The 21,107-nt window shown below is 46.4% G+C and overlaps 1 protein-coding gene across 1 annotated transcript in view; it reads right to left on the bottom strand.

Moving 5' to 3' along the window:
* Window positions 1-8,035: 8,035 nt before the first annotated feature.
* The window catches only part of CCND2 (cyclin D2), a 30,330-nt gene continuing 17,258 nt past the window's right edge, over window positions 8,036-21,107 (bottom strand). The window contains exon 5 of the mRNA XM_030321475.2: window positions 8,036-13,569. Within this exon, the coding sequence (XP_030177335.1) occupies window positions 13,420-13,569 (150 nt within the window). The 3' untranslated portion in view covers window positions 8,036-13,419. The remainder of the gene's footprint in view (window positions 13,570-21,107) is intronic.

The raw sequence follows: 21,107 nt of genomic DNA, 5'->3' as shown, positions 1-21,107 counted from the left end.
CATAGTTCTCCATTATTGCTCGTTCCAAAAAATCATATCTGTCAGTCAAATAGCTTTTCTACTGATGGACAGTCGAAGGATGCCTTCTCAGCCTGACGTGCTTCTGGGGAACTCCCCTTTATTTGAATACATGTATCCACTAATCCCTTTTCATGCCTTGCCTTTGAGCCTGTCACTTAGTGGGGAAAAGAACTCTCCCCAAGCCCAAGTTCATTGCTATTTGGAAGAATGGCAGCAGCACGGAGGGGATACAATGAAGGTTATAAATGCTTACAGTTTCACTGCTATGGTATCAAGAGTACTCTCCTCCAGCAGGATCCACAGAAAAACAACATTCCCCCCTCCACCGCTGGCCTTTTGGAAAATTAACATATGCATATATAACACCTTTAAAAACAATTCACACAGTATTGATGTGTTTGCATGTATCGGACTGGCCCATTCTTGTTCTTGCTGTGTAGTACACTTTACATAGACTGCCTCACTTAATCCTCTTAATCCAGCGAGGTCTCCTGTTTTATAAAAGAACAGTCTCAGAGCTCAAACAGTGGCAGCCTTGGGATTCAAAGGCAGATCTTCTTGCTTAAGTGAGACTCTTTCCACTATGGCACCCTGACTCTCCCCATCACAATACACATGACAGTCTGTATGAAACATACAAATGTATGGTACAGTCAGTAGTAGTCCAGGCAAATAGGAAGTACTAGGGAGGTGGCGAGTGGGAAGGTCAAGGCTCTTGCTTTTGCCACAGCCTAGACAAAATGCTAAGAAAAAGAGAAGACTTAGGACCCTAAAATCTTGGTCTCTTGGTCCTAGTATCTAGAAAGATGTAGAGTGTGAAGCAAGTAAGGCAGTAGAAAATGCCATAGCAAAGCAAATTTTCCATAGTGTCTTCATTTTGATTTTACAGAGACATATGGAAAATGTAAGTTATGATTGCTTTTTCTTTTCCTTTATTATTATTATTATTTTTTTTTTAGTAATCTCCATGCCCAACATGGGGCTCAAACTCATGACCCCAAGATCAAGAGTCACACACTCTTCCAGCTGAACAAGCCAGGTGCCCCTGAATGATTGCTTATACAATATCTAAGGCATCAAGACCTTCCAGGAAAGTATTGACCAAAATGCCCAGAGGCTCATTGAACTGAGCCATGAATATAAAGTTGCAGAAGCCTGAGTTCTCGGACCACTTCAATGCCTCCCCTGCTGGGCAACCCTAACCTAAGAGTGTCATGGACCCATGAGGGTCCCCAGCTCCTGCATCCCTGGTCGGATGGTATTTTTTGAAACAGTACTCAGTGTTTTTCCTCCAGTATTTGTCCCCTGCATTTTTTGGTACTTTATCCTGTGTCCCCTTTTTCAGGAAAGGAAAAGTGACAATAAAGAGCCTAGGAAAAGAATCTCTCCCCCAAGGATAATGAAATAATCTTGACAGAAACAAAGGCTTACACAAAGGTGATGAGAAGGCTCCCTTCCCTGAATGAACTGGGATTCTCCATATTGGTGGGTCCCTGAGAAATAGGGACAAACTAGTGACGTGATTTTTTTAATTCATTAATTTTTATTTTTAAGAGAGAGAGCAAGGGGGGAATGAGGGAGGCGGCGAGGGGCGGGGAGGGGGGGGACAGAAGACCAGAAGCAGGCTCTGCATTCATGTCAACAAGCCCGATGCAGGGCTCAAACTCAAGAGCCGTGGGATCATGACCTGAGTCAAAGTCAGACACTTAACTGACTGAGCCACCCAGGCACTCCATGGTGATGTGATTTGTAAATGACATAAGTTTTGGGGCTTGGGGGGAAAGGATCCCATGCTCCTTTCCCAGGAGGAGCTCCCCGGGTCAGGGGGAGAGACTCCCAGAGAAGCGGTAGCTGTGCAGTGCCCTGGACAGAGCCCACAATAATCTTTTAGTTCCAAGCCCCAGCATCATGTGGGAAGAGCAGAGTATTTCTTTTACATCCAAGAGCAGCAAAACGTCACCAAGAAAGGCCCATTTGCAATGTCTGCAGTTTTCTTTAAACATTATAGAATATATGGCCTGTATGGGTGATTCAGGTAAGCTATAACCCAGATACCACAAGCATTCTGTCTTGGTTGGCTCCAGCTGCTGTACCAGAACACCACTGACAGGGTGGCTTAAGCAGCAGATGTTGTTGATCTCTCACCATTCTGGAGGCTGGACATCCTGGGCTGGGTACTAGTACAGTCAGGTTCTGGAGAGAGCCCTCTTCTGGGCTGCAGACCACCTGCTTCTCTTTGTATCCTCACAAGGTGGAGAGAGAGCTAGCTAGCCCTCTGGCTTCTTCTTTCAAGGGCCCTAATCCCATCCGTGATCCAATCACCTCCCAAAGACCTCACCTGCAATACCATTACACTGGTGATAAAGAGTCAACATATGAATTTGGGGGTGAGGGGGGACACAAACATTTAGTTCATAACACATCCTAATCAAGGATGTACAATCTAGGGGTGGTCCACAGCTATCCTTTTTTTTTTTGTTTAATGTTCATTTATTTATTTTTCAAAAAGAGCAGAGGAGGGGCAGAAAGAGAGGGAGACAGAGAGTCCCAAGCAGGCTCCAGGCTGTCAGTGCAGAGCCCCATGTGTGGCTCGAACCCACAAACCATGAGATCATGACTTGAGCCAAAATCAAGAGGCAGACACTTAACCGACCGAGCCAACCAGATGCCCCTGATCCACAGGTATCCTAATCAGAAGAACCATAGTCCACAAGAACTTCAGTTATCTGAGTCTTGATTTATAATGGATACTTTAATTAATATCCTGAATTTCAGAAATGAGGTTGTATTGGTGAAAATAGCAGCCTGTCAACTCTAACAGTGCAAGTTAGTTATGGGCCTCACTGAAATCCAAATAGGTATATTAGACACTCCTCACCTCCGAATAAACAGAATGAGGGATCTAGGGGACTGGCCTAAACCCTCAGGGTGTCATGGAACCTCATACGTTAAACAGCCCTCTGTCCAGCCATAGGATCAGGAGGCCTTCTGGTTCCTTTTGCTGACTCTAAAGGTCAGATAATCCTACCTTTGGAACGTTTACCTAGAGGAATGAAACCTTCATGCAAGGTAGTGGTAGAGACAGAGCCCTGTGCTGTTACAGCACTGGAGGACAGACGGTGTGAAGCATTTAGGGCCTTCTGTGTGTCTGCTAAATGTCTGCATGGATGTGCTGCAAAATTTAGTTCAAGGTTTGCTTGTAAGTGGATAGCAAGGTTGCAAGGGAGTGGCCAATACTCACACACTTAAAATTGTTTCATGGCTACAAATATCAACCAAGACTTTGAGAATCTACTTACGTCTGTATGCAGTCATTGATCCCGAAGGGGCTCTGCAGGCTTGAACTGGAGACCTCAGGATCGCTTCCACCCCACCCCTCCACCCCACCCTGAGTGCTGGGGCTAGGCAAACCCAAACAAGAATGCAAACCTGGGAAGACAGAAAGCACACTAAGAATGGCCCGAGAGGCAGAGTCTTCCGGTCAAAACTAGTTTTAGGGGAAAACTATTGCACTCCTGCTCCTGTGAGCTCTGGTTAACAATCGCAGTGGCTACGCTTGTATAAACCACATGTACTGAGAGGAACCTGAACAGAATCACTGTGAAGAATAACCAAGAAGCAAGGCAAAATGCTGGGAAAGAAAATGCTACTTCCAGGATATAAATCCACCAAAACTTCTCCTTAGACCGTAAGGCCCTTTTCTTTCTTTTTGGACCTTGTCTTCACTGAAGGTGACATTCCACCTGGCGATTTCAACAAGCAGTATCATCCAATCCACCCCACCTCGGCTGAAAGTCTCACTCTCTCAGCTCAATCCTCAGTAAGCAAAATACAAATAAGTCAAGCAGCCCGGCGTGGCAGGAGATGCGTGGTATCTAAGTGAGCCACATCCGGGTTCTGGTCCTACTCTGATTCCTTATTGTGAGCTGTGTGACGCTCAAGTCACTTAGCTACAAAATGAAGTATCAGATGCATAGCAGGTTGTGAGGATTACATAGGATGCTCATGAAAAGCTCTTTTAAAATCTCACAAAAAGCACTTAGCTGCTAGTTATCTAAAAGTCTCCCGCATCTCAGTGCCTATGTTGGCCGTGTTGAGCAGCTAAACAATTGGTACCTGTGACATTAATTTTTCAAAAGACCGAATTAGGTGCCTGTCTCATGTGCCACTTTAGCCTGGGGACTGCTACCGTTCATCAAGCTCTGGCTGTGTGCCAGGCATGAGGAAGTGCTCCAATGAGTTAACTCACGAGGTACTGTTATTATTTCACCCCATTTCACAGATGAGGGAACAGACTCACTGAGGGGAAAAGTGACATGCCCAAGGCTACAAAGCTAGTGGGTAGACCAATGGGGATTCCAGAGCAGGCAGCCCACGAGACCACCCTCTTCTTTGCCACCACGCTCACGTAGCAGCCGTTGTGTGACTTCTCTGTTTCTGCCATTAACCACCAAGACCAAGCAGTGCAGGGACGTCGTTCCTGGAAAAGCAGGTACTGAAGAAACATCTGTTGAATGAAGTGTTTGGTGCAGAATGCCTGGCATCTAACCAGCCCCGCGCAGTCTGTTGGAGGAATGAGCAGTGTCCAGGAGCCCCACATGTGAAAGGAGGGGATAAAAAGTCATCATTTTAAGGGACAGGATACTGAAACAGCCATGGTATTTGTGCTTTTCCTTTTTGTAAAAAAATTAATTTATTCAAGTAAATTTATTTATGCCCCACACCCAACGTGGGGCTCAAACTTATGACCCTAAGATCAAGAGTCGCATGCTCCTCTGAGCCCCTGTACTATTTCAATGGATTGAAAAATCTTACAGGTGCATCTTCTCATGGGGTCATTGAGGTACCACGAAAATGAAAAGAGCCTACAAAACAAACAGAGAAAAAGCTGATCTTGAACCCTGTCTACCTGGCCCACCTGCAGACCTCAGTGTGGACTGAGCACAGGGGTCTCAAAGGAATTTCAAAATCTGGCCCAGCCCCTGGTTATCTGATCTAAAAACCCATAAAGAGAGAAAAGCAATTCTGAAGGCTCATGGGGAGTAGAGGTCTTTATTTGGGGCAGAAAAGTGGACTAAGGATCCCAAGCCTGTTCCACCTGGGACTTACGGGGGTCCTACACCATAGCAGAGAGGTTAAGACTGACATATTTTAGGCTGCAGAGTGGCAAACACAGTAGGGGACAGGCAGGTGACATCAATGAGTAAGTCAGGCTCAGTGGATGCTAGGGGGCAGAAAACGGGTCAGACCATCATCAGCTGCAGCCCTTATTGTCCCTTGGGCCTGTCGTTGCCGGGATGTGGATTTAGCAAGAGTAGTTAAAATCCTGACTTTTATGTGGAAGCTCTCATCTTACATTGGCAAGTAAGTCCAAGGCAATTTAAATCATGGTGAGAGTCAAACTAAATGTGTCTGCAGGCTGCCAGTTTGCCAATCACTGAAGAGAGTCAGAAGTCATGAATCACACCAGCCCCTGCCAGATGGAGTCAGAATGTAGTAGTAACAGAGAGAAGCAGGTGAGGGAATTGCTGGTCCCTCTGGTGGCCGGAAAGAGGGGTTCCTTCTGGGCAGTCATCCTACACCTGTTCACACAAGCATTTTTTTCTAAGTTGTTCCTGTCTGTGGTATTAGTGCCACCTTGTGGATTTCCCAGGAAGCACCGCATGTTTAGACCTGTATGTTGACTCCTACAGAGGCCAGAGGGTAGTCAGGGATGGGGGTGACCAGTTGAAGCCAGAGCCAAAGCAAATAACCACACATGAAACGGAAGCCATGTTTTGGATAAGCAGAAACTCAAGGCTCTAGTGGGAATACTGAGGTGGGGCCAGAGGGGCCAGCGGAATTCTGTCTTGCTGTTTTTTCAGGCAACTTAGTTCTGCTGGACTGAGCCTTGGGTCAGAGCTGATAGACTCTGCCCCTCCTCCGTGTTGGGGAGGCCCTCAGAGCCCAGAGCATGAAACCCTCCAGTCCATCATCTTCAAAGTGCCAGCCTTAGTTCTTTAAGCCTAGGAGAAATTGGGTAGGTAGGCCTCAAAAATGAGTGTCTGTTGCCATGTTCATCCTGTTTCGTGAGGACAACGTCTGTTTACGGCATTTCAAATTCATTATATGTGTTCTTAAGCTTTTTGAATATTTTCTCTTCATATTTTAATGTGCGTTACCCATTCTCTTCCCATCCCCTTATTTTTTGGAAAAGGCCAAACTGTTGTTTCTACTTTTTTCCAAACTATGCTGCGTCTTACCAAAACTGTTTTCCTAAACCTCATTTGTTTGAGGAAACCTGTCCCATCTCAGAAAGTGTCCCCTCCCACACTTGGGGCGCCCTGGCCTTTGCTGTTAGAGCTCCACGCAGTCTTATCGGCTATGTGTTTTGTTTCCCCATCGAAAGCTCCTTAGCTGCAGGGCACGGGTTTTTTCTCTGCTCTTCCTTAAAGGCTCAGCATAGGCCCTGCACACATGTTGGCTACGGACAGGCTGGACCTTCACATTCATGGTCACCAGTTGTTTTGCTGTTGTTACTGCTGTAAGGGCAGGGGAGAAACAGTCTGGTGCAATATTCAGTTTTGAATACTCGCTTCATGACAGTGTGTTGAGAAGAGTACTAAGCCAACTGGAACATTTTACTCTGGTGTTACCTGTGTCCTGCATAAAACTTCCAGATCTTTGGAAAGTCATAAGAAATACAACAGTAGTCACCAGAGCACAAAAGACCTGGGATTTCTGGTTCTTCACTCCATCACAAACTCCCACTTTCACAAAGGGCACTTGTGTCTCAGGTTAGAGATTTTTCAAGTGTAGGATGAAATGGCTCTGAAAGAACCTGTAAAGGGGACCTTAGATTTATCAATAGCCAGCTGTGTGGAATGTAGCACCTGCCTTGTCTTCTTCCCACACTTAGACATCCACAGTTCTGAATGGGAGAAGCCCTCGGGGTTACTGGAAGGCATTTGGAAGGAGTGGTGTTGTCCTGTAACAGACAGGCACCGCAACACTGCAGGACAAACAGATGGGGGAGGGGTGGGAGGGAGGGACCTGGCTGTACAATGGGTCTTGCAGAAGAGAATTCCAAGGATGGTTAGGAGTGGCAACTGGGGTCCTTGGAAACTCCCAAGAGGCCTTACGGACTCCACTAGGCAGAAACCCAAGAACAAAGTTATCCCTGCTTGTCTCCAAGAATGGTGGGTATCAGTGGGGGAATGGAGACAAAGGGAATTTTCTAGGGTCCTTGTAAGACTAGAAATCCTGTTAAGTGGAGTTGGTGGAGAATAACTGGCAATCTTAATCTGGACTTTCCCAATGACCAGTTGCAACTCAGGTCAGAATTAAACGGGAAAACAGCCTCTAGTCACTTTGAAAGAGACAGGGATCTATAGAAAGCATGAGTGTTTACAGCAACATCAAAATGGCCATGAAGCCATTGCCTTTTGCATTACCCTCAGAAGCTGGTCTGAGGAGCTGTGGTCCAGGAGCAGCTAGGAACAGAGCCTGGCAATTCATCAAAGTGTGGACTCTCTCACCCTCTTCCTAGGCTCTGCCATACCACCCCCCCCACCCAAAGGGTAGCTATGGCCCAGTCCTCCTGGGAGAGTTATCAGTGGGGTGCCACGAAGAGTAGCAGAATAGAGTCAAGAAAGCTACAGAGGTGGAGTTCTTCACATCCCCCCTAGAATAGAATCTGGAGATGGCACTCAGGGCCTCTGGTGCCTCCCAAGGCAGGGATGCTCACTCACAACAGGAGTGAACAGCTGACAGAAGTCAGGGATAAGCCCAGTCGTGATAGCAGGGACCTACCCACCTTAGGAGAGAAAGGTGGGCTGAGGCTTCTAGTGCGTAAGATGGCTACACGGGGGCCCCAAAAGGGAAAAAAAGATTACTTGTCTTGTGATAACACAGACACATGTAGATTTGTGTTTTATGCCACTACCAATTGTTGCCAACAGAGTTCTGACATGAGAAAAGATAAGTTCTATTCCGAGGACTGCTGGTCTAGAAATAAGTCGAAGTGGCCAGAGAATTTAGGTCAAGGTGAGTTTATTGTCCAAATAGCATAACCTAATTGCATCCAAAACCATTTGCAAATCCATCTTTAAGCTAGTCAAAATAACAGGCCATTATTTTTAAAAATCACTTAACACTGAACAGACAGGACCTCTTAAAAGGCAGCTGACTATACCATGTCACCATCATAACCAAGAAAACACTTTTGCCACACTTCCTAAAAAACCTTTTGTTTATACTGATCATGCTACTTTAGCACTTGCTAGCATCCTGACCAAATAAGCACCCACACCTCTTATAGAGTACATTGTGAGAGAATAACATTGACTCGATATGGCATCACACTCATTTTAAAGCAAAAAAAAAAAAAAAAATTATAATAATAATAAAAGAAGTCCAAGACGAGAAACTGTAACTGAGAGAGAAAGAGATCTGAGGTACATGGTACAAGGGTAATGAACATAATGGAAAAAATCCAATGGCCCAGTGATTTGCTGGGGATTTAAGAGTTGGCCAACGGTAAGAACAAAACCCAATTAAAAGAAACAAAAACAAAACAAAACAAAACAAAACTTTTTTTTTTTTTTTAAAGGACAGGCACCTGTCAAAATACATTGGATGCTGTAATGTCTACAGTCAGTAAGGCACTTTTTTCCCCAAAGTAGGCTGCAGGCAGAGGAAGGCATGCTGCAGCTACAGTGTGCACGGATACAGTTGCTGATGGCTTCTTGAAACCTGAGCCAAGAATCGGGTCTGATAGTCCAGCCAAGTCTAAAAGCAGAGACACACAAATGTCTGGCTGAAAGGACTGTTCTGGGCTGTTTAGAATCCAGAACCGTGAAAAGCCACGTGGTATGAGAAAGTCATAAACCTCCTCCTGAATCTTCCTGCCCTATTTTGTACAAACGGACGACAGCACGAGTAGCTCTTAAAAACTGCTCCGAGCCCACACCACTAGAAGCCTGCGCTCACTCGTTCTATAGCTACAGTTTGTTGGCTTAAGGGGACTTTACCGTCTCAGCACTAATTTCCCTTTTAAAGCTATACTCAGGGTTGGACTGTCTCAAAGATAAACAAAGAGGAATCCTTTTGGCTTAGAAGCCAACTGGCTTACTCAGACTTCCTCCCCATTCCTCCCTCCCATTCCCACACTACCAATATTATCTTCTTGAACTAGAAAATCATTATTTACATGATATAAGGTGCAAGTCTATTTCTTCTCCCAGCCCTGCCCCCTATGGCCCATGGAGAGAAAATTCCCCCCACCTTCTTTGAGAAAGTCATCCAATCCTGCCTAATGCTCTTTAACCTCATCCCCAGAGCCCCTGGGGTAGTGTAGAAGGCCCCAAGGGTGCCAGACCGCAGGAAAGCGACAGTTCCCCATGAAGAGGAGCCCATCCTGCTGGCGAAGGGACGACAGCGTGAGGGTTGCTTTACCTGACCCACCTCTTGTACAGAGCACATAGACCAAAGGGGATCTGGCTTTAAGACATGGTGAACTCTTCAGTGGGGTCCTGGGGCAGTTCCAGAATAAAGCCTCCCCTAAGATAAGCTCCTTGCTCTGAGGAGCCCTCCTCTCAACACGGGAAGACATTCTACTGAGGGACCTGTCCCCAGCTTCCACCCTGCAGGGCTTCTTGGCTGTTACAAACCTGCATGGAATTGAATTATGCTTAGCATATATTTTTGGCATACTAGGATTTCTCCCCCGCCCCCGGGATTTGGCCAAACTAGGGGAGGGAATAAAATTTGGCAGGCTAGGGGAACAACTTAGCCCCCACTGATGGAGAAAAACAGTAATAGCAATGACCAAAAAAAAAAACAAAAAAACAAAAACAAAAAAAACAAAAAAAACCCCAAAAAACCGAAAACTGAAACAGAGAGGAGGAAGAACAGATAGAAAGACAACAAAGTAGAAAAAGACCAATAGGTTTGGAACCCCATTTGTGGGAGGTGAGAAAGAGGAAAAAAAAAATCTGTGGGGGAGAGCTGAACTCCGTCACATAAAAACTCCTACCAAGGAAACCAAGATCTAAGGAGAGGGCATCAGCTACTTTAACAAATCCAGGCTTCCTTCTTTTATTTAAGGAGGGAGCAGGCAGAAAAGCCAAACAAACTAGCACCTTCCCCATCAGCCACACCACACCTCCCATCACACCAGGCCCCGAGGGCAAGAAGGAGAAAAAGATCACCCCAGTGGCACCCAGGAAGTTACAGACTGCAGGGAGAGTCTGCAGGCCTGTTCCCTTCCTTATTCATCAGGTTCTCTCATTTGCTGATTCTGTTTGAGCCAGGGACAGTCACTGTTAAGTGACTTCATACCTCGCTTTCTTTAGGCTCCAATACTCCCAAGGACTTTAGGGACCACGTATCCTTCCATCCCGTGTTACTCCTCACGGCCCCAAAGAGTATCCTGTGCAAAGTGAGTTCTTGACAAAACACTGGCTGCTCAGCTTTCCTCTCCAAAACTTCAGAATTCACAACCCACCGCCCTACCAGAAACTCCCTAGAATTTTAGGGTCATGCTAACTCACCAAATCCTGAACCCTTCCAAACATACTTCAAGAGAGACTGACTCCTCTGGAATGGCATCTCTGTAGAGACACAGCCTCTCCACCTCCCTTCCACTACCAATCCAATACTTATCTGACCTATTTTCCCAATCTTGCCAACTCAATGCAATTTAAAACCTGAAGTCCATGTAGTGCCACTCAGCAGAGGGGCTGGCTGTGCATAGTGCCAGCCTGCTGCAGTCAGACAGGTAGGGGAGAAGGAACCCCCACGATACCACATGCTGCAGATTCACATGCCCACAGATTCAGATCTAGAAGAGCCTCTGAGATTATCCTACACTGGGGATACCCATGTCAGGGAAGGGGAAAGCTAGAGGGGAAGCTTTCAAGATGAAAGGACCCTAAGCAGATGAAAGCCCTGCTTTACGAAAGGGCCACAAGATGAGGGTCTCCAAATAGCCTGCTGGAATTCTTTTCAATCTGTCTCCAGATACCTGGTACCTAAGTGCAAATTATGACTTCCTAGTTCACTGCATAAAGGTTTTGCTGAATGTCTGCCTTGGGGGGGAAGGGGAAAGGGAAATCCCTTGGTTCAATTGTATTTTTTCCATCATGATGAGGATACCGGAGTCAAAATGGAAGCCTGATGACCTTCATGACTGAAAAGGTCCCTGGGTGTGAGACCCAGGACCCAAAACCACCCTACCCTCCACTGAGAGGGGCTTGAAGCCTCCTCCCCGACTTCTTTCCCCACACTAATGGCTCCCAAGCAGAAACTATGCGGCTGTGAGGTATTATGAAAACAAAAATGTGAATCATTTTCTTTTGTAGCTATTGATTTTGTCCAGTAAACCTGAGGTAAAGAATGTTCTGTCTTTGAAGAATGTGATCAGAGAGAGAGAGAGGGGAAAAAAAAAAAAAAAAAACAAATGGAAAAAAAAAAAACAAACCAACAACAACAAAAAAAACCAACCATGAATACGCTACCAGAAGAAAATAAACTATGGAAGGGCTTTTCCAGTACGAAGAACTCCTATCTCAACCATCTACTTCAGGACTTGGGATTTAAGCAGTAAAATAATATATTATAAAAATGTTTATAAAATAGCAGCACACTCTGTGAAACATTACAGCTAGGTACTGTTAATGTGAATAAGGATGAATGATCTTAGCTTCTTAGCAGCGCAAAAAAAAAAATAATAATAAAAAACTGAACACAATAAAATGAAAAATAAGAGACCCTTAGATTTTTCTCCATCTCCAACCCTCATACTATGAAACAAGGCAGAATCTGTGTATAAAATAATTCTTCAAAGCAGCCCTGTTCTGATTTTTCTTTTTTACTCAAAAAGGCAAATATTTTAATAGCTTCATTACCTGTCAATTATAATTGTGCAAAAAAAAAAAAAAAAAAAAGTTGTTGCTCCAACCTCTTTGCTAACTGAATGCTTCCAAGAAGTGGAGAGGAAAAAAAAATTCAAGTACGCTGAATACAACTTTGCAATGAAATTAACAAAAAACGGAAAAGGGAACACAATGCCACACTCTGATATTCATATTCAGCTGTCTGTCTGCACCAGCAATAACTTTTCTTTCCATGTCCAAAGGAGAAGTATATAGGTGGGAATTCAGATCCTTCTGTGCCATCAAAATGTAACAGCTTTTTGTTTGTAGGCTTTATGGAGGAATGTTGTGACAGGGATGTTGGTGGAAAGGGGTGTCTCTTGAGTCCTGGTAGGGATACCAGAACTGTGTACCAAAGAATGTCAGATACCAGAAGTGAATAGTCACCTGACTGAGGGCTGGAGGGGGAGGGGCACAGGACAAGGGAGGAGTCTATCCAGCATGATTTGCATAAACCATCCCATCTATTCCTCAGGAACAATTTTTCAAAGTGCTTTTCGAATGGAATGGTTTATAACAATGCTAAACTGTGGACCAGACATGCCAATCAGCACCAAAAATCAGTTGTTTTTTTTTTAATAAAGGATGCCAAGGTCACATTACCCTCTTCAATACATTAAGAGAAAAGATTCCATTCCAGATCCCACCCTCGGTCTCCATCTGCCTCCATTTCATAGGAGTTTTGGTTATGGCCCAAAGCGAAATTGCCCCTTTTGATAAAAACACGGTGGTGTCTGCCACGAACCATGTTTGGAAGAAGAAGCATGATGTCAAAAAGACACGTGAAACCCAGGACCCCATCACCTGCGTCCGACTGGCAAAATAAAACCTCTCTTTTAGGTAGCAGCTACTGTAGACAGCAAGAGTTCGCAACTAGAGATTCAGCTATGCTCCTGACTTAGTGACAAACAGGTGGTCGAGAGCAAAGGTGCTTCCACGTCCAAAATGGTTCGACCGCGTTAACAGATTGTTTTGTCCTCCCTCCCTCCATCATGTCCCTTATTTCTAATTCCTTCTTGAGTTCATTGCTTCGCAATCTAATGACGCCATAAATGGCACACGCAGTTCCTTGAAATTATCCTAAAAGGGGTGTGTACGTGCTAGTTCATAACATGAAAAAAAAAAAAAAGCCTCCTCTAATTTGTTCCCATATTTGCAGGCGTACATTTTTCTCTAGCTACTCTGCAGGGTCTCCTGTAAGCATTTTACTATTACTTTTAACATAATCAAACAATAACTGTTCGCATATACAAGGGATTCCCTTCTGTTGTACTTCAAATAGGCACCAAATGCTTTTAGTTATTCCATTTATATAGGACCTTTTTCTCTCACTTCTAAAAGATCTTTCAATATGATCTAGGTGGGGGCAGAATTTTTTTTTTTTTTTTTAAGTTTCATCCTAAAACATAAAGAACAAAACACAACCAGAGAGAAGGAGAGAGCAGATGTGAACGCGTCTCTCCCATTCGGCCCGACTGCATCCTCACAGGTCAATATCCCGCACGTCTGTAGGGGTGCTGGCCTGGTCCAGTTCATCCTCCGACTTGGACCCATCCCCCTGGTCCTGACGGAACTGCTGCAGGCTGTTGAGCAGCACCACCTCAATCTGCTCCTGGCAGGCTTTGAGGCAGTCCTAAAAGGAGAACGGGTCAGACCAGAGCTGTTAGCAAGATCAACAACGTGCAGAGCGTTTCTGAAGAAAATGTACACAATGTAAGCCTTGCATATTGCATGCTAGTTTCCCAGTGGTAAGAAACGTGAATTAAAGGAGATGTGTCCCCGTGGTGCCCTGGGACCACACTGACTCATGGGGCGTCCCCAGCCGGCCGCGTCAGTACCACCTGGGAGCTTGTTGCAAATGCAGAATCACAGCCCACTCCAGATCAACCTATAACAGAATCCGTATTTTAGCAGAAGGCCAGGAGAGTCGAATGCACATGAGAACCTGGCTAAGGTGACGAGCCACTTATGGACACGCAGCACCTGGTAATCAAGGTGCCAACTGGATGCTTTCTGCTTGTGGACACTGGGAGGTGACGGAGAGAGAGGAAAGGCCAGCACCACAGACAGCTACAGAACTAGGCAAGGGTAGCACTGGAAGAATGGATACAAAGAGAATGGATTGAACTGTACTCACACAAACCAGGTCTAAGTTCTTAAAAAAAATTTTTTTCTGCTTACTTACCACCCTCAATTCTCATAAAAATGCAACACAGAAAGAATGTTTACAAAACTCCGGCCACTTGAACCGTCCAATTTGGAAATAAGTAAGAATTTGCAGCATTGTTTGATATTATAGTCTATATTTGGTAGGGAAAACTCAGAGTGGGTTTGCCCCAGGCAGATGCTTCTGTTAGCCGGGTGCCTTGGAAGGCCAAGGCGACTCCTGGCTGTCACTAGGGAGGGGCTGGTTCCTCCAGCAAGTGGGGTGGGTGTGAGCTAAAGAAATCATTCTTACCAGACATCTTCCCCCCATCCTTTGCAAGGCTGCTTTTCTGCACTCAAGCAGCATATGCATATGGAAAATACGTTAACTGGATTCTGCTTGGGTCTTTCCACAGCTTAATCTATGCTTCCCTTCTGTTTGTTTCACTGAGCAAGTTTCACTGCCCAGAAGTTACTGTTTGCCAAGCACAAAAGCATTATCTTTATTTTCCGAAGATCTAAAATAGAGTTGGAACTAACTACTCAGGGACACGGTTTCCATACCCCCCGAATTTTCCATTCGTATCTTGTCCATCCCACATTTCAAACTACAGCTTTTTACGAAAATGAAGGTTAGGAACAACAGCCATCACCCAAAATGTAATAAAAATGAAAAGAGGGACGGTAATATTTGCGACCACACACCGCACTTGTAGGCAGCGGCTACGTTTTGTCCGCTTGCAAAGTAAGGATCAAAAATGCTCACAGGGTAAAGGTCAACTGAGATCACATATATAAGTTGTTAAATTCAGTAAATGATGACAATTTATTATGGAGTGAAGATCATTCCAGGCCTGGAGTCTGGAAGAATTCTTTAGATTTCTTTAAGATGTGGTACAGAGAAGCATGTGCTTCAGACTGGTAAAGGGAGCACCATGCGTCTGCCACAGGAGGTGGATTGTGCCACAAGACACACAGAACCTGGCCGCAGAGGTCTGCGTGCCACCCCAAACAAGCTGAGGACTCAGGGACTGGCAACCAAGCGCCCAGCAACCTCTCTCAAACTTCTGCGGCATGGTCACATCCCCCACCCTGTCTGACCCTCTCTACCTTCCCTTTGTTCCTCCTCCAAGACCCAGCCTCCAGGGGCTGTGCTCCCAGGTCACCTACCACTTGTCCAACATGCTTGGGGGTGAAGGCCAAAGGCATAATGTTTCTTAATTTTTTTTTAATGTTTATTTATTTTTGTGAGAGAGAAAAAGAGAGAGAGACAGAGACAGAGACAGAGCGTGAGTGGAGGAAGGGCAGAGGGAGAGGGAGATACAGAATCCGAAGCAGGCTCCTGGCTCTGAGCTGTCAGCACAGAGCCCAATGAGGGGGCTCTAACACACGAACTGTGAAATCATGACCTGAGCCAAAGTCAGATGCTTAACCGACCAAGCCACCCAGGTGCCCCTAAAGGCATAATGTTTCTAAGGGCACTTATGTTTCAGTGAGGGTTTCTGAACACTGTAAAGGCACACAATCTAAAGAAAACTGATCATAAATAAAGTCAAAGCTAGTGTGGGGATAAACACGGCAAACAAGTGACCATCAGCAAACCATGGTCGACTGTCCCTTGGGAAGGTTCTGTGTCAGAGATGGAGAGCAGGGCCCACTCTGCCAGTCTTCCTTCCGAAGTTGGAATTAGGTTGCTCTGGTCTCCATTTGAGCACCATCTGAAGGAGCCGACTTGTTCTTAAAGGCCGTGTTGGCATAACACCATCTTCACACACCCCGTCTCACATCTCCGGCTCCTTCAGCCCCCTCCTCATTCAGAAATGCAGGGCGGCAGAATTTAAATGAATATTAATTTCCTCTTTCTTTTTCCTTGCAGAGAATAAGAAGTTGAATCTAGCCAGTTCTTATGGGACGCCCCTCCACTACAGAGGTCCTTCAGGAGCTGTTGAAGGTTATGTACAAAAGTTTCTTTTCTGGGTGGCTCAGTTGGCTGAATGTCCAACTTTTGATTTCGGCTCAGGTCATGATCCGAGGGCCATGGGATCAAGACCTACATGGGGCTCCACACTGAGGAGCATGGAGCCTGCTTGGGGTTCTCTCTACCCCTGACCCACTCCTCCACTCATGCTCTTTCTCTCTCTCTAAATAAAAAAAAAATAAACAAGTTTTTTTCTAGGAGGCAGGGAGAATGAGTCAGAACCCCTCCACACCATAAGGATGGTAACCATATGTTTGCCTCCATGGAAGACAAATCCTATCCAAAGCATATGGCATAAAGAGCTTTTTTTTTTTTTTTTTTTTTAAATCTGAAGTATAATTAACATACCGTGTCATATTAGTTGCAGGTATAGTGTAAAACAGCTTTTGTTATCCTCACTTCTCAGCCTTTCGGCTAAGATCAAGTGAAGAGCTTTTGCTATCTAAGGAGGACGGCAGGATTCTCAGCTGATTGAGAAGGGGGAAGGGGCAGACAATAGCTCTGAGCCATTAAATTAAAAAAGAAATGCCTGTCAGGTGTCAGGAATGAGGCGTCTTTAAAAAGAGGGCTTCCCATGGCACAGCCATTTGCTGAAGATTTCCTGATGTCAAGTTTGTGTAGAAAACCTTGCCCACACCACCACCCCCTCTTCCCCTCCCCAGGAAACCTCATGCCCCCTGGCCAATCCTGTCCAGCATTCCTTCCTCAGAAGCTGTTATTTGGGTGCCATGGGGAGGTAATCAGGGTCAGCACACCTTCCACCCCCAAGGTACGACCATCTCAGGATTCCATGATCATCACTGCATTGGCCACACCAAGCATCCCTGAGAAAGATCGTCCTCCAAATGAGACAGAGCTCAGGAAAGCTAAAGAACCTGATTTCAGGCCGTACAGAGTCTTCCCTTGTGGGTCACCAATGTTTCTACTGTTTCTGGTATTTAGTCTTCCCCTCCAGCGGCCTGAAACCGGAAAGAAAGTTCTGGAAAAATCCTACAGGGAAGGCTGGGACATTTGGCAGTCACTTCTACTGGACAACAGAGCCAAGGGCCTTCAAGATATGAAGTGTCACATTTATAGAAGTTCCAGCCAAAAACACGTGTATAGGCTTTCCCGAATAAACTGAAGGAAGTTTTCGTATAAAACACTTCTTCAACCCTGTTTTAATTTTAATCTATACTGTTACTGATGATGGCCAGCTCTTGACCTTTGATACCTCTTACTTGAAGAGTTAAGTAATGACTACAGCAGTTATCCCAGAAATGAGGGACCCTGAACCCCATTCCCTGTTCTCTTCTAGATGCACCTGGGACAGAGCAGGAAGTTAAATCTCTCTGGGGCCACTCATGTCCCCGCTCCTGGAAAGCTTTCTGGGGCCTCTGCCTAACCCTGCTCCAGGTTCCCCTTCTTCACAACTTGGCTGTTACCAGCTTGACTGTTAACTGCGGATACTACCATCCTTATCTAGATGAAAAACTTCAGGGCAAGAGCCTCTCATAGGAACAGTGTCGAACAATCTGTGATGGTGGGAACAGAGAAATCAGCACCCTCCTGCCCAGACACAGAACTCACTCTCTGTATTTTTAATGCCTGCCTTTAGCATATTGTTAGGAGCCCTTCTTGGGCCTGCAAAGAGCATGAGGACTTCCTGTGAGCTGATGAAGAGGAAAATGTGTGGTGGCACCACTACCCGCGGCCAGACATGCCTACTTCACACATTCCTGCCCAAGGAGCCCCTGCTCTCCCGAGCAGAAGGGCAGGACAGTGCATGGGCCTGGAGTGGGGGAAGTGGTGACCTGAAGGGAGGGGGTACCCTGCCACAAATCCAGCGGGGCCTGGGAAGAAAAAGGAGGCAGAGCCGGAGAGGAGCAGAACTAAGGTCATTTCCAAAGGGCAGAACTGTGGGACAACACACACAGGCGACTACAGAATTGGGGAATTTGGGGGTGTGAAGGGCTTTTGGAGCTCAGACAGCCACATGCCCTCATCTTGCCGCTAGAGAACAGAACTAAAGCCTGCTTGTCCCCCAGTTACATCTAGTTAAAAGCTAAGCCTGGCTTTAAATGGGCAAGCCTCCAGCTTCAGAACTGCTTCCCCTGACACCCTGTGCTTCTTCCCAGCTCTAAGTAAAGACATATAGGGCAGAGAATCTCCAAGAGAGGGAGTCATAGCCCAAGTGGCTGAGGCGGAGGGGGGCACGAGTGGGGGGGAACCAACAGAGCTTCCAGTGAAAAGATGCTACGTGCATGCAAAGTGCAGCGGCTCCGGGACCTCTGCTTTCCGGCAGCCTCCGAAAGCACCAGTCATTGTGTTAAGATGCCCCAAATTAAGCTGATTAAAAGGAAAGCCATAATGCTCGTCTGTCAGCCCGGACAGGTGGCACTCCACAGTGCTGGAGGTCGGGCAAACCTCCAACTTCGATGATGATAGGCCCCCTCCCTTGGCCCTGCATGCCCCCCTCCCCCCCCCAGCCCCGGAGCCCTGACAGCAGTGTTTGTGATCTCCAGCTCGTTACACGGGCCTCCGACTTCCTCTGCTTGCTGGCTCGGGCTCCGCGCCCTGCACCCTCCTCGGCCTCCATGAATGGGCTGACGGAACTCCTACCATTAGCCCTCAGTGTAACTGCATCACTCCATTGTCACCACACACGCACTGCACTCAACAGGGGGACAAAGGGCTGAATGAACCCCAGACCCGCGGCCAACTCAGGCAGAGACAACTTAGGAAACTATCTCATTCTTCCTTTCTTCACAGGCTGTTTGGCTATTTCCTTGCATACCAAATGAGGCCCGCAGAAAAAATAAGGCAGGAGAGGGAAGCATCAGCCTCCACTTCTATCCCATCCCCCTCCCCACCCCCAGCCTCCCTTCCAGCCACTCTTCACAGGGTTCCTGACCACAGGCCCTGTGGAGTCTGCAGAGCCCCAGTCCTACAGGGGTCTTTAGGAGAAGGTGCTGTGAAGGTGTCAGTGCCTCTCACTAAGCAGAACAAAGACATGATGCTGGGGATCCTGTGAATAGCATGTAGCCAAAATCGAGACTTCTTCCACAGCAGAGCTGATGGGTTTTTAATAGCTCTCGGACAACCAAGATCCTAGCATGCCAGGATGACCCTAAGGAAGGGATGTTCTAGAATCTTCTCTGGGTGATATTTAAGAATGCGACAGAGTTTGGCTGTAACCCAGGCAGAAAAGGATGACCTTAACGATCAGGTGACTAGCGTCTAGATCTTCTTCAAAGATCTCTGGGTAGCTTCACAGCATCATCATGGCCCGGGAGCCCAAGTTCTGCTCTTTTTATTAGGCGACTTGTAAAACCGCGTCACGTGAAGGTGATGTGATTTGCTCAGGACCCTGACATGTAATTAGTGCTAAGAAATCTCAGGCTTTCCAAAAGACCTGGGGGAGACCAAAGAATTAGAAACCCACTCGAAGCCCATCTGCCTGGCCTTTGTCTGCCGTTCCTTCCTTCCTGCTTCCCTCCCTCTCTTCAGCATCATTCCCAAGGCTCTGCCAGGGGCTCTGGATAAAGAGCGCAGTAAAAGTTGGGTCCTGTTCAAGAGGCTCTATAGACAAGCGAACAGAGAGATAAACGCTGGCACAAAGCAGGAGCCGAGCGCGGAGGGGACGGAAGAGGAGCCCCAAGTCTGCCTGGCGAAGCCGGGAAAGGTCCACTGGGGAACCGGGACGCTCGGTCCCTCCTCTCAAACTCACCCCTGGCAACGGAAGGCCCGGTAGAAGTTTCCCCCAAAGCCAGCACTGCCTCGCTGGCTGGCGTCTGTTTTTAGCAACACTTATGACTGGAAGGAAAAAGTACTTAAAATATACCACCCTCTGAGACTTTTATTCCCTGTAAAACTGTCAGGCTTCTCACTCAGCTTTCTCTTTGGAATGAAGCGTTCCGGTTTATTTTGGCAACCAGAGGGAGCAACAAAGACCAACCTTCTCAGAGCTGCATGGGTCCCTCCTGTCAAAGCTATCTGCCTCCAGCCAGTGAGCCAGAGGAATCAGGGGGGACTGGCTGTCTCAGAGGAATCGGGGTTGTGGGGGGGATGTGCTCTCAGCAGTTAGACCCCCCGACAATGCACAGACAGAAAACACCGTAAGCTTGAAGACATCACAAATAACAAGGTGCACTGGCGAGTGCACCACTGTGGGGACTCCAGCGTGACACGTCAGCTCTTTCTGACTCCTGTCTGTCCTATCTCACCAGAGCCCATGTGCAAAACATGGTGCTGTGTACTTGACTTCTCCATGGGAGAGCTCAACACAAACCTGTGGGCATTTCACAGTGTGGATCTGAGAGCACTGTGTGTGTGTGTGTGTGTGTGTGTTTTAATTGTGGCAAAATAAGTTGAACGTAACATTTACCATCTGAATCATTTTTTAGGTGTACAGTGGCATTTAGTGCATTTACTTTGCTGTGCAACCACCTCCACTCTCCATTTCCAGAACTTTCTCATCATCCCAAAGTGAAACTCCATACCCATTAAATGACTTCCTCTTTCCCCCGCCGCCGGGGCCCTGGTAACCTCTATTTTACTTTCTGTCTCTGTGAACTTGACTACTCTAGGTATGGCACAGAAGTGGAATCATGTATTTTTGTCTTTTGGGGTCTGGTTTATTTCACTTAGCATGTTTTCAATGTTGTAGCCTGTGTTGGCATTACACTTCCTTTGTAAGGTTGACTAATATTCCATTGCACTCACTAAGGAGAACACATCTAAGGAGAATACATACCACATTTTGTTTCTCCATTCCAAGGACATTTTCTATCATCAAGTGGACTCTGCCAGGAGGCCTGCATTTTACAGTAGGCCTAGTAAGCTCCTTCCTCTGCATTTAGAGTATATAACACTCTAGCGTTCATTTCCTTATGATCTTAATTTGCTAGGATTTTGCACATTTCACTCTCGATTTGTCTTCGGATCGCTAAGTTCCTTCAGGCCAGGAACATCAGGTCTCATCTTCCATGCACTACCCACCTGCCTCCACTTCTACCTCCAAGCCATCCAGGCCTTCCTCATAATGCAAGTCTGCGGCTAGCCGTTAG

The sequence above is a fragment of the Lynx canadensis genome, chromosome B4 (assembly GCF_007474595.2).
Source record: "Lynx canadensis isolate LIC74 chromosome B4, mLynCan4.pri.v2, whole genome shotgun sequence".
NCBI lineage: Eukaryota > Metazoa > Chordata > Mammalia > Carnivora > Felidae > Lynx > Lynx canadensis.
This window is presented reverse-complemented; position numbering and strand designations above follow the sequence as displayed.